Source organism: Lonchura striata, chromosome 17 (genome assembly GCF_050655825.1).
Source record: "Lonchura striata isolate lonStrDom1 chromosome 17, ASM5065582v1, whole genome shotgun sequence".
NCBI lineage: Eukaryota > Metazoa > Chordata > Aves > Passeriformes > Estrildidae > Lonchura > Lonchura striata.
In genome coordinates, this window is record NC_140719.1 from 7,151,745 (window position 1) to 7,165,961 (window position 14,217).

The 14,217-nt window shown below is 41.6% G+C and overlaps 1 protein-coding gene across 50 annotated transcripts in view; it reads right to left on the minus strand.

Annotated features, from left to right (window-relative positions):
* Nucleotides 1–14,217, minus strand: part of FNBP1 (formin binding protein 1) — a 93,341-nt gene that overhangs the window by 58,017 nt on the left and 21,107 nt on the right. For 9 of the 50 annotated variants that reach the window (XM_085593838.1, XM_085593872.1, XM_085593870.1 and 6 more), the window contains exons 1-3: nucleotides 12,009–14,212; nucleotides 5,859–5,974; nucleotides 1,130–1,186 (exon numbers count right to left, since the gene is read on the minus strand). In XM_085593838.1, coding sequence (XP_085449964.1) covers nucleotides 1,130–1,186; nucleotides 5,859–5,974; nucleotides 12,009–12,200 — 365 coding nt within the window. In that variant the 5' untranslated portion in view covers nucleotides 12,201–14,212. Of the gene's footprint in view, nucleotides 1–1,129; nucleotides 1,187–5,858; nucleotides 5,975–12,008; nucleotides 14,215–14,217 lie in introns of those variants that run through there. The other 41 variants (XM_085593881.1, XM_085593865.1, XM_085593861.1 and 38 more) reach the window with 10 other exon arrangements.

Genomic DNA, 14,217 nt, shown 5'->3' on the forward strand with positions numbered 1-14,217 from the left:
AAACAATGGCATAAATAACTGATTCCTAAACAATGTTACTAAAAATAAATTAAAAAACAAGCAAAAAGGCTGTTATCTTTGTTACACAAGCCACTAGAGTAGCTGTGTAGAGAAGCTTGGGGGGAGGTGGGGGGTCTGACCCAAAAAATCTGTATTAATATAATCATCTAATTGGACCCATATCCAAACTCTTTTGAAACATGTCAAATTTCAAGGTCAAGGGTTTGAGGCTGCTGCTGGGCTCTCCAGAGGCAGAGCAGCCTCCTGAAACACCAGGCTGAGGGTCAGCCCCTGCCGTGCCTTCCTTCAGAGCTGCATTACAAAACCCTGACGTTGAGAAACTCCAGGGTCACTGCGCTCTAAGGGGAAAGGTTCTTGCTCTGCTTTACAGTCTGGTGGGAAGCTCATCTTCTAGAAAATTCTCCTTAAAGAGTATCTTTATTCTCCTCAAGGGCAGAAGTGTTTTAGGGACCTGTGGTGTCTCCTCTCCTGGACCTTGTTGCTCAGAGGAGCTGAGTTCTCTGCTGCTGCCTGCAAAGCACAACATCAATCCCCAACCATGGGGACAGGTCAGAGCAGGTGAATCACAAGCAGACAGGTGAGGCTGTGCCACATCCTGCAACAGCAGCAAGCCCCAGGATGCTGGGAGTACAACCCTCATCCTCCACCCTGCTCTGCAGGAGCCACTGTGCTGTCAGAACATTACCCCTTTTGTGAGTTACTAATCTGTGTTGTCAGCCTGTTTGAGTAATTTAATACTTACAGAGTGCTTGAGTTTCATGCTAAAATTAACAACTGATTCTGCTCCTGCTGAAAGCAGATATTAATTTGGTAGTTTACTTCAGAGAACCAGGATCAGTCTGGCTTGAAGGTTTTAAGTCACATTAAAAAACAAATGAAACCAAAACCCCACACATCCAGAAACTGCAACGTAAGGGAACTAAGTAGTTACAGATCAAATCCACTCCTTAGTGTATCTACCCCATAAGCCTGTTTCTGCATCTGTGATGTCTATATTCTTACACTTGACTTTGAAATCCTGGATTTACAAGCCAAATCCTAGGTGATGACCCAAACTTTGCCATCCTCCATCAATGTGTGCTCACCCAGAAGGTCTACATGAACATACCTGTATTCTTCCTCCTCTTTGGAGTTCTTCTTGGGTTGGTATTTCTTTGAAAGATTCCTAAAATTAAAAATACAGATATATAAAATAAAATTTTTTAATATTCTTTGAAGCTTACTGATGATCTTTAGATGCACACACATTCAGTGAGGCTGCAGTTTTATCTGCAGTGAGCAGACACCTTTCCTGAAGCGTAACTACAATCAGGCTTCGATTGTGCAGCAGTAAGACTCTAAGAATGGGCTGCACAGTGCTCCAGTCTCTAACTACAACAAAGCAGCAGATTCTGAACCCAATAAGTTGCTAAATTAAGGTTGTGAACTTGATACACCTGGGTTGTGGTTCTGCTGATGCACAGATCTCCTTCACCTGATTTAGAGGAGAGGTTTCTTTTGGAGCAGGAGTCATCCCAGGAAAGGGAGATCTGAAGCAGCAGATGACACTCTTGGCTAGGCAGGTTTGCCTGCCTTAAGCAGGATGATTAGAAGGCAAAAAAAAAACCTTCATAAAGCTGTGGGAAGCTGCATTGAGATAGTAAAAGGGGGTTCATTTTGTGATTATCAACTAATGCTGGGGGAAGTGTGACATTTGATTATCCTAATTAGCACAGATGATTGCATCTCATTATCCCCCAGCCAACTACTGATTTAATTTTAAAACACCAATATGCTCTTGGAGTGATTGTATCTTAAATAAGAAACCTGAACCTTGCTGTGAGCACATCTGACAGTAATTGTATGGTTTTGATTGCCCCACAAGCCTCTCATCAGCAGCAAATGCAGGGATTTGGGAAGGTGTGCTGCCCACCTGCCCCTCAGTGCACCTTGCTGGTATCAGCACCACGATGCACACTGCACTGCAGCACAGCACACCCTTCAACCAGTGCACAACACAGAGCTGACCAATTTTAAGGGCTTTTCAGTGCTCCTCTGTCCTAAACTGAGCCCCATTACTCTCTTCTCTCTGTTCTCTCTGGCAGCCTCTCACCCTGCTGAGAAAGGGAAGCCATTTCGTTTAGTTGCACAAAGTAGTTTCAGTGATGAAGAGCAGCACACAGGGAATATTGATGGAATCATTGTCCGAAGGAGGACTGAGTTTTATCAACTTATCCATGCCAAACTCTTTGGAGAAGTCCCAGAATACATCAAGTTGTAAAGAAACTGCCTTTTCAGAGGTGTAACCCATTCCCTGCTGATGCTGGCTTTACTGCTGACTTGGGGACAGCAGGGCCTCTCATCTCACATTTCTTATTCTTTTTGTTCTCCTTGAGGAATTAAGGAGCATCTGCCCCAACAGAGCAGTAGCCAGAACGCTGGCAGATTTGCACAGACAAACATGTGTTCCTCAAAATTTAAGTATCTTGACTGGAAGAGATCCAAATGAATATTTCTCTCTCAGTCTGTGCCTTCTCTCCAAGAATATGCTCTGAAAAAATTAACTTCGCTAGTTTTGCAGCTTCCACCAAGCACCAGCATGGGAAGGGTTCTGCAAACTGTTCTGCATGATGAAAATAAATTTTACAGCACCCTTTGCATGCCATGGGAATGCCTCTTTCCATGCACCAGCTTGAAGGGGAAAGAAAAACCACAAGGAAAAAAGCACAGAAGGCTACAGTAATAAGGCATTTTCACAATCAAAACTCCATCTCCCTGCACTGTCACACTGCCCAATTAATTCTGACACATACAGCAGCTGGCTTCCTGTGAATCTTTAAAGGTGCAGAAATGCTACAGAGCTGGGGGGGGGGGAAACCCACAGGCTGCTTTCACAGACAAAAACCACTTACCAAGGATTAGCATCTGGGTTAAACACTTCATTATCTTCTGTGCAATTTACACAACACACAAATGGAGTCTATATATTGAAGTTCTCAATTTTTTTTGCTGTTTTCTAAAATCAGATGCAGGGATCTAACCAGGTACACACAAAAACCCCCACAAGTGCTAATGTATCCAAAAGTACTGCTGGAGCTCAGCATGTCCGGGTGCAGTGGCTTCACCAGCACTGCCCAGGGAGCAGTGACAGTGACACCTTCAGTGCCAACAGTGATTACAGAGGGAGCTAACACATAATAAAGATCAGCTCTGGAAAGATTCTCTGCTACTCTGAGCACCCATCTCCAAGAGTGTTTCAATTTGCCTTTCACTCTGCATCATTTTTTCCACCTTTACAGCTTGTTTCTCTGCTCCCATATTTCAGCTTGGGTGACAAATGTGAGAGAAAGATGTCAGACATCAGGGGTTCTGATTCTCAGATTATCCTGACACCTGAAGCATTTTTTCCAACACGTTTTCCTTGAGGCCATCTATCCATCATCACATTAGGCAAGGGTTTTGACACCCTTTGTGATGCTCTGAGTGCATGTGCTACGAGGGAAGTGACAAGGACACACCACCTCAGCACTGGGAGCACAGCATCCAGCATATCAGAGTCTCATGGAAGTTAAAATACCTAAAATAATAATTCTACCACAGTTTCTACATCCCTTCCTGCCCAGACTAGTTTATTGATTCAATAAATGGAATGCAAAACAAGAAAATAACCAAGTCAGATCTGAAGTGGACTCCCAAACCAGGCTAATTGTAAATGGTATGTAGGTCTAACCTAAAATATTAAAATATACATTTGCAGAATTATAAAGAAGAAGAAAAGAAATGTTTTTAATTAGAAGAAAATTTAATTTCAATAGATTACCAGACTGAGATGTAGATAGAGAAGAGCAATAGCTAGTTAGGGAACCCAGGCATGGAACAGAAAATACAAGTTTCACAGAAGGAAATAAATTTCAGCAGCTTTACTTACACTACAACCAAAATTGAGTTACATCCACAGGAGTACCTGGAGTTAACCTGTCTCTTTTTAATAATATTTTCTGCATGTTATGACATGCAGTGATGTGATGCAGTCCTTATACACCAAATGGATGTGCTATAAAAAAGGTTTGCACCAGGCTTAAGGACGCTTATTTAATAAAAACAGATGCATGATTTATTTTTCTTTTTTAATGTCCAGCACTGCTTTACCTCAACACTTGACAAGTCTACATTCTTTTTGTTTTTTCTTTTATACTTCTAACTTCTTAGATGCCTCCAAGCAGCCCTGTGTTTAAGAGCTCATTGGGGACAGATGTATTTGTTCTCAAACCATAAAAATGCAGAAAGGCAGGAAACAAATAGACCGTGGCTTTTTGGGAGGTCTAGGACCTAGAATAAGAAATTTATTTCTTTATTTCTATAATAAGAAATAAAGCTCAGGAATTCATAGTTTCCACATAGTCACAGGTAAAGCAATCATTCACTTTCCTTAACATGTTGTTTGTGTATTTATTTTAATAATTAAGCTCTTTACACCTGGAATTTGTCATCCTGAATACTCCAGTGAGACTAGTGCAGGATTGTTCCTAAGACAGGCCAGCTCACCCAGATACTGTGCTGGGCTTTCCCAGTCCAGTCATACTCTCTTTGTTCCAGCTCATTTTGCCTCTGTAATTCAACCTCTGCTCCTCTCCATAGGATGTGAGCAATTTGTTCCTGCACGAGTCATTTTCTATTTCCTGCTTGTCTGTAGCAGAAACCCTGGGGAACCCTCCTGGCATTCCCCTGGGAGAGCACACAACCATCAAGGCAGGGATTTATCTACTACCAGCTCCTCACAAATCACAGGCTATTGTGCATCTCCAATCCACTCAAACACAAGCAAATTCTGGGTGATTTTTTTTTTTTTTAATAGATACTGCATTAGATACACAGCTCAACAGCAACTCAGATCCCATCTCTTTAGAACCCGGGAAGATGGAAAGAGATCTCAAGATTATCACCATGCAAATAAAAGGTCAGTTTACTGGGGGAATTAGGAATAATTATTCCTGATCTCCCCTTCCCAGTTAACAGCAAGACTTCCAGTTTAGCACTGGTCACTAGTGGCTGCCAATTATGTTGTCCAGCAGGACCTCTGTGTGCTTTACTCCCTTCTAACCCAAATCACTTTTCAGTTTTTTCTACCTCACTGGGAAAAGGTTATATCTACTCCTGTGGGTTCTTAGCATCTCTTGCCCAGGACCTGACCTCAAGAAAGATTTTTTTCTGTGTCTGGTTCACACATACTAGTCTCTGCCTACAGTCAAACCAGGCATGGACAAGTAGAAAGTACCCAGCAGCAATTATTTGAGATTAATTCACAAAGATCTCTGCTCTGATCAGGAGACACCTCAAAAGATAGTAAAACTGTAATTCAAATCTCAGGCTGTAACCTTCTTAACTACATAGGAAAAATTACCAAAGGCTGGGCTGACTTTCTGACCTGCAGCTCCTCCCCATGCACGTTCAAAAAAGGCCTGTCTTAGTAAAAGAAAACCTAAACTTTGCCTAACAAATGGTCATTATTCCATTGAATTCTTAAACCCTTCAGCATTTTTGCACAGCAGCCCCAATTTCATGGAAAACATTACTGTGCTGTCCTCCAAGGCTGAGCCATTAATCATGCATAAACTGTGAGTAAGCCCTAGTGTGCTGCTCAGCCACCTCAGTAACCTCTCTTTTTGCAAAACATATCATTACTAGCAGATATAATACAACAGGATCTTAAATGAACTTTTACTTTCCAATATCTAAGTTAAAGCTATTTTCTAAAAGCCATTATTATAAACAAAATCACAACTGACAGCAAACTTAGAGCTGATTACAGGCTCTGAAGAGATGCAACTCAAAGTCCAGAATTTTACATATCAACTTACCTAAGCTGTTTTGCATAGCTGAGTTCAATCTCTGTTCTTTCTTTTACAAACTTGATGTACTTTTCCAGAATATCAATACCCCCCTGCGTGTGTTTTTCTAAGTTGTCAAACTGGTCCTGCAATGAAAGAAAAAAAAAAGTTTAGTCTCATTGAGCACAGAGACAATTTAAAATTTATTTACAAAGGGAGTATTACCGTACAGAAAGTGTTGTTAATATTTTCCATTACCAGTTAGATACTTTTATAGTGACACAGGTTTTTAATCAACAGAAATCTGTATTTTAACATGAGCCCAATTCAGTAATATTCTTCATTACTCATTTATGAATCAGCTTCATTCCAGAAATACTGGCAACTCTATTAAATGCCATCTTCTAATAGAAAAACATACTTAAACATAGGACAAGAAATAGATACTCATGAGAGTATTTTGTTTTACTCTGAAGAACTACTAGAAGTTCTATGAATTTGGGAACTACTCCTAATTAATAATTCTGATTTTCTTGTGAAAATTGTAGATTTAAACTTCAGCTTTGCCAGTGCTATGAATTTAAAATGTTATTCAGAATAGTTAAATATTTTTACAGAGAAGACTTCAATTCTTTTGTAACCTGTTTTGTTCTGAAACAGATGACATGATGCTCCCTAAAATGACATAGGCTATATTTTCTGAAAGTTTTTCTGTCTACCTCCATTTAGATACAGATACTACTTTGTTCTTCAAATATTATTGCCCTCCAAAACAGTCACACATGTTTTCAATAAAATTAAGAACATTCCACAAGTCAGTCTGGGATTTGCAAATGCCAAGAGAAATTAAGCAACTCTAAATCCAAATTAATTATCCAAGCCAGTTTATTACTATCTGCAGATTTCAATTATAATCACCTTATTTTTTAAAATTTGGTCATTTCAACAGCACTCAAATTCCACAATCAATTCCACACAGCTTTGCAGAAGTTACTGTTTCTACAATACTTGAAATCTAGTTTTTAAACTGTAATACATTGAATACTTATTCTGACAGACATACACTATAAAATAAACAAGGGCTTTAATATCAGCCTAACTTATTTGGCATCAGGCTCCATTATGGTTTACAAGGAAAATAGAGAGTAAGTTTGTACAATCTACAAATTAGATTGACCATGTTTTCCAAAAAACTACACACAGCAGCGGATTTGGGTGGGATGCTGAACTGCCACTACCAAAGATTCTCACACAAGTGATGCTTCTCTGCAAAAGTTTGCAGAGCTGTTACTGAGATACCAAAGCCAGACAAAACCACTCCCTTTAGACAGAGCAAAAAAAAATAACTGAAAGCTACAACAAAGCCTGGTTGGTGGATGTGTTGCTTTTATCAAATATCACTTTCTGCTGTGTAGCACATCTGGCTGTGACACCGAGTTACACTGGTGGCAGGAGGGACTCTGCCAGCCTTGAATACAATCATGTACACAGGAGCTAATAAAGAAAATAAACCTGCTCGTAAAGCTGCTTAACTGTAACTTGAAGGGGAGAAATAGGAACAAAGAAAAGAAGGAAAAAAAGGAAGACAAAATCTGCAAAACATCATGAAGAAGGGAGTTAAATCAGCAGGTAAGATTTGTGGAATATGACACACAGGGCTTGTGCATTGAGTGCTTACTCTGCTTTAGTATCAGGCACTATTTCAAACCAAGTCAGCCAGACCAGACTAGGTTTCAACTTATGTCAGTTTTAGTCAATTAAAGAGGCACTGGGGGCAGAACAGCAAAAAGGTAATAGTATAAAGTTACAAAAATAGTAAAGAACCTCTAAGTGCTCCAGGACTAAGTGCTCCAGAAACTACAAGAAAGTGTTTAAGGGCAACTGAAATAAAAAAACCCTCTAACTACACAAAATAAAAGCCTTACTTCCAGCAATATAATTACCCTTGAACCAGTGTAGCATCAGCCACTCAGAAAGAGGATGTGTGCATTCTGCAGAAAGGGAATACATGGACTAAAAATGTCCATGTTTGCGTATATACAAATCTCAATTTCAGACAGCTTCAAGGCAGGGAAGAAGGCAAAAATCAGGGGTAACAACGGTCCTCCTCCTGCCAGAGAGCTCAGCTCAGCCTGGAATCTGATGCCAGCACAGAGAAGCACCTTCTGCTCTGCTTCAAATATACAACCTCTCCATCTCTGGGATTATTCTGGAGCCAGGAGAGTAATGCAAACATGGCCTTTTAAAGGCTTCTGATAAAGAGGTCTTCTAGCTCTCCCACACCCTACTCTTCCATAATTTACATCATTTAACATAAACACATGCAGATAAAATAAATACCCCATGGGGAAGTCCATTAGTAACAAGTTTACATGGATTCACACACACCTGATTTAGCAAAGGGAAATCTCGGGCAGGGAAATTCACCCTGTATTCCCTGTAAACAAATTTAACCACCTTTATCAGATCATATTTGTACCAAGAATCTAGCTTATTATCCTATTGTGACCCCATCCAAAGAGGAAAGGTCAAGGTTTCCCAGAGGAAAGAATGCCTTTTCAAGGAGATCCTGCCCTTCAAGGCAATCCAGATTCCCAGACAGAGCAGGTTCACCCTGAAAAGGCAACCCTGGTGGTGGCTTGTCCAAACCTCCCACCATCATCCCACCCTGAATCAATTCTCAGAGCATCATTTAGATCAGAGTTTGAATAAAAGCCCAGAAATGGCTCCAGGTCTCCAGGCCTCAGTGTGGGGCTGGCATCCCACAGAGGGACCTGCTGGATTGTTTCTAGGGCCTCACTAGGCCAAGTTTGGTGAAATAAAACTCCCTGAGGAGCAGTGTAAGAGGAGCACACGGCAGTGCAGCTGTTGGACAGATCGACCAGGGGAAGATGCTCAATTTCTATTTATAAAGTGAGACGAGGCACTTGCCCTGTGCCAAGCTCTAGGCAGAACCACCTCAAAAGTACAAGCACTGACCTCCACTATCAAAAGAAACAAGGGGAAGTTTAACTCTCTGCAGATTTGCTAAAGAGAAGAGTTTCTGTTCTTTTCTGGGCATGAAGCAGAGCTGGCCCAAGTGCCATTTCGCTCAGCAGCCAACGCCCCACAGCAGTGTGTTACACTGGGGTCATGCATTCCATTGTCCCTTCCCTTTGCTGAGTGCCTTGAGGATAAAAAAAAGTCAGTAAAATTGGCAACGCCATCACTGGCTGAGCATGAGATTCCAAAGGAAGGGCAGTGCAGCCAGAGGGACACGACACAGATTGTCCTCCTCCTTCCATGCACCTGGAAGGACACTGAAGGTAGGCAAAAGCTCTGAGTTAATGAATCAAAGGATGACAGAGGACACAAAATGTGTTGATGGCACAGCATAACCTTAAATTCATGGAATTCCAAAGTCCAGGGATACATGTAACCAATGCAAAATAGGACTTCTGAAGTAGAGATTTTTAACAATATCATGCCTTCAAATAATCAATATTGGAAAGATTTTATAGAAATTTATTTAGTTTTCTTAAAGTTCATTGCAAAAATGCATTACCAATAGGAATTTGGAGTTTAAAATCCCCCATCAATTATTCTGGAGTCTAATGAGAACAAAACATGTTTTCAGCACAAAGTGCTCCAGCCCTGGCAGAGATGGTTTAGCAGGTGAACTGTGCCACTGCAGCTCTGCAGGTTCAGTCATCAGCTGCAAGAGGGCTCAGGTGCCCCATGAGCTGCTGTTCCAGCTTTCAGTTTCAATACACAGACTCTCCTCTGTTCATTTTTGCAGCATCCTCACCCTTCCAGGCAGGGAGAACATTAGGAAACAATAAACTCCACAGGGCTTTAGCATTCAAGAAAACAAGGCAAGAAATATGATGCAATGTTCAGTAAGAATGCTCCCACTTGGCCACAGTGAGGGAGAAACAAAAGGTCACACCGCACCTGTTTTCCCAGAAAAAGAACCATCAAAACATTTTCTAGAAGAATTCACTACTTTCCTCTGGCTCAGAGACTGGTTCACACCTAAGAATGTTCTTTGAGCAGAAATACTGCACTGACAGTCAGCTGTCTATCACAGTAGGCTCCCACCACAGGCTTCATGTTACTACGTCCTTCCAACCTGCCAAATCTCATCTTCTCCCAGTTTCAAGTGCCTGTTTATTTTGGCATCAGCTTACTAAAAAGAATAGACTTCTAATTGTCCATCACAGTATGCATGTAATTAAACAACTCGTGGAACTGTAACTTATCCCCCTTCATCAGATTCCACCTGCTTCCCAAAGCCAGCAACATGTGCCACTACAAACACTTCCCCAGGTGATGGAGGAGCTGGAATACAGGAGCTGAGCCACCTGACTCAGGTGGGAAAGCAGAGCCCCTACTGCTTAAAATAAAAACTGTTCTGAGCTTAACATATTCTTGAACACGCACAGAAAAATTGAAGTTCTGAAGAGGGAAGTAGAACTTTAGTCATTAACTTGAACAGGAATTTGACATCCAAGTACCCAGAATGCTTTGAATATTTTAACCCTAAGGCAAAGTGCGTTTCTAAATTCATTTTCCAACTTCATTTCTGTTCCCATTAATTCTCTCTCGGTGCTTTTACCACTGCCCAAATAGCCTCCCATCTATGCATTCTTTCTGAAATTTGGTTGCATGCTTGTTACCCTGACAATGCTTAAAATGGAAATAGTGCTGCCCATTTTCTTTGCTTCATTTGAATGGTTACTTTAAGCTGTCAAATCCCCTTCACTTCTCAACTGCCCTCCTGAAGTCACATTCCCCAGCTATGAGAAGTATTTTGGGAAGAGGAAAGTTAGCCATTAAGGGGAAAAAAAAAAGAAAAATAAAAAACCTTCTTCCCATTTCTTGGCCACATAGCATGCAGTACAAACAATTATTGAGCAATAAAGTGTTATTCATGAGGTCTTTGAAGATCAGCTCAGTGAGCTATTCCTTCCTCTTTCTAGAAGGCTTCCATCTATTGCAAAATAGTTCAACACACGACATTCAGATCCAATGATGGACCTTCACTTGCCACCAAGAGGCTCTTCAGCCTTAACATTGACTGAAATAAAGGGGATGTCCTCACTTTTCTCTTGAGCTGCAGCCTCAGACTCTCTGCAGCCAGCCACTCACCCTGCCCAGTTCCAACACACAGCCAGGCCAGAAGGACTGGGGATTCTACTTGGTTTCAACTGTGAAAAAAAACCTTTATATTCTAGGAGAATTTTACAATTAATTCTGCAATTTAAATCTTCCTGTCAAACCTGCCCAGAGTAGACTGAGCTGGCAGCATTTACTGTACCAGTATCCAGGCTAAACTGTCACTGTCACCTTTTCTGCTGCTGTCAGGCGTGACAGTGCAGAAGCGTGAAATTAAGAATGCTAACACAGAAGAAATAATGAAGAAAGCATCTGAATTTTCAGCATAGTCTAATAACAAATGAAAAGCTTTTATTTTTAACATATGCCTCCTGTAATTCTCATGCAGCAATACAATAAAAGACTCAGGATTCTTGAACATTAAGAGCATTTGAAGACTTTCTACTACCTCATTCCCCAGAGAGTTTGATTCTGTTTCCTCACAAGATTATTTGTTTGCATACCGTCATTAATAACAAAAATAGTAATAGGGGAATTAATAGCTAATTTTTACCTCTGATCATACCTTCTCCTCCCATATCTTTTTTTTTTAAACACTCTCATTCACTTTCATAGGCAAAAAGGAATTAAAGTGAAGATCAAGAATACATTACAGCATTCAATTTCTAAATTCCTTTTTTAGATTCCATGGTTTAACAACTTCAAATTATAAAAATAATTAACGAGATGAGGAGCCCTTCACAGGCTCGGCTGAGTCCCATATGGCACTCCAGTGCTGGCAGAATACACAGGAATTCAGATCACAGATCCTCAGAGACCTACAATAAAGCTATATGCAAATCTTAGCAGTCTCCAGGCAAATTAATAATGAAAGAAAATGCATAAAATACAGGCTACCACTGCAAGAGCCTTCCAGAAAACAGAGATGAGTAGAGAATACCAAAGCAATTCAGCATCTGTTGACTCAGCCACTACTGATGAGAATCAACTTCCCACACAAAACTTGTCAGCAAGTCAGTGAAACCCTAAGTTAATGACACTAAACAAATATCCCTGATTATATATGGAACACAGGACACCAACCTTTCCCTTCCTGCAGCAGAGACAAGGAGCACTCACAGCACCAGAGAGCACAGAGGGATGGGGCAGGGACACCATCTCTGCCAGGTTCACACTCACATGATGCTGTGGCTTCACTGGTTGTTTTCTGAGTGAACCTTCCATCGGCCCACACATCCGGTTCAGGGTAACAAAGCTATTTATGATCATGTGCATTTGTCACGCAGATCACCTCTTCAGCCACACATGCTTAATTTCATTTTACCCTTCAAGTATTAAATAAATTCCTCTCAACCTTTTCACCAGGATACCTAAACAACCATGATTTCTGCTTGAGTTGAATAGCCCAGAGAAAAAAGCCATCTTACTTGCCCAGAACACATATCCATCTTCCTTTCATTGCTATCCCCTAAACATATTTTTCATAAAGCCCTCAAGGTTAACTATGCTATCTCTTCCATTCACCTGGTAACTTCATCTAGATATGAGACCACAAAATGAAATAAGATTCTTTGCTGCATCATTAGGAAACGGAATGTATTTTAAATCTGTGTGAAGGGGAATTGACAGAAAGCAAGAGTGGAAACAAACAATATTTTAGGTAGAAATACCTTTTATGTTGTTAGATAAACTCACCTCTACTATCCTGCCTGTTTCAAAATTTATTTTGAATTTATTATGAATAAAGCAGTTTCTGGGCCATATTTTGGCCTTAAAATGCATAACCTCCCTTCAGCATTTTGCTGAAGCTGGAAAGCAAAATAAGTTCTAATATTTATGCCAATTTTAATTTGGGTAGAAAATAACATTGCCCCAGTATAATAGCAAGGCCCTTTGCACAGCCTTGTAATTTTGTTTCTGAGACCAACTACACTCATCCCCACCCCAAAAACCACCTTCCATAAACTCAACAGTGACCCTTCCTGCTAATTAATCCGGGGTGCTGTCCCACAGGCAGGTTTTGGCCATACCTTAACCTTTACCTGGATAAAAACCTGACTTAATTCAAACAAGAAGCACTTCTAAGAAAAACCATGGCACAAAGGCCAGCACCTGGAGAGCAACATGAATATTCCAGCAGCTTGGAGGCATGGCCAGTCCCGGGAGCACAACCAGACCAGCAGGGCTGACAGGGAACCAATTTGATTGCAACATCTCACTAAAAGATCCACCTACAGCAGAGCTGCACAGGAACATCCCCACTCACGAAAGGGGTGAGCTTTGAACTGGTGAAGGTTCAATCTCCTCGTAGAGAAGGTGGATCAACACCAGACTAAAACACAGCAATGGGTAACAGAGCCCACGTCAGTGAACAGCAGCAAAACAACACCAAGCTCCCAAAGCAGGGCTGGGAGGGAGAGTGGCTCTCTGGGCAGCAGGTCAGCAAGAGGCCACCTGTGCCTGCTGGAGAGGGCACTGGGAGCAGAGCCACGCTCCCGCCGTGGTGACCCACTTGAACAAACACCTATTATGGAAGCCTTGCAAAAGGCAGCACGTGGTTCACAGGGAGAAGCACAACCGATGTCATTGACTGCCAAGGCATTCACACACACAATCTCAGTGCCTACAACGTCTCGTTCTCTCTGCTGACAGCTTAAACTGTGAAGTGAAACTGCTCCTTTTGCAGCAGCCAGAAGGTTCTGAGTCAGAGGCCACAGAAGCAGTGGAGCTCCAGGAGCAGGTGATCCTACAAGAAACCTCCTGGTCCTGCTCCCAAGGATTGTTCTTGCCACTGCAGCAAAGAGCCTTCCTCATCAGAGCCTAAATTAACTGAAGCCCCAAAACCTCCACCACCCTCCCCATCCTGGGGTCAAACCAAGCCTCACCCTCCTCCCCCTATGCCTTCGTGTCCTGTAAAGGATGTGGTAAAGCAGAACTTGTAGTCCCTCCGTAGCAACGGGGCAAGTAACTGCACTAACACAGCAGCCAGGAAGGAAGGTGAGAGGGGATGCACCATCTGAGAGAGGATGTGGTTGCTGAGCTGCTGCTCAGAAAGATGCTGAAAGAGGTAAGATAACAGAGATGAGTGATGAATTTTGGGGAGTGGGAAGGCAGGAGGATGTGATCAGCTGCAGCAGGACAGAGCTGATGAGCAGCAGTTATCAAGAGAAACAGCAACTGAGCCAATTAGTGGACAGTGAGAGACAAATAAGACTACCCTTCATTCTTTTGGAACAAGGCTGCGTTTGATGGTAAATTATGTAGGTTACATGTCCTAGACTGCATGGGCAGA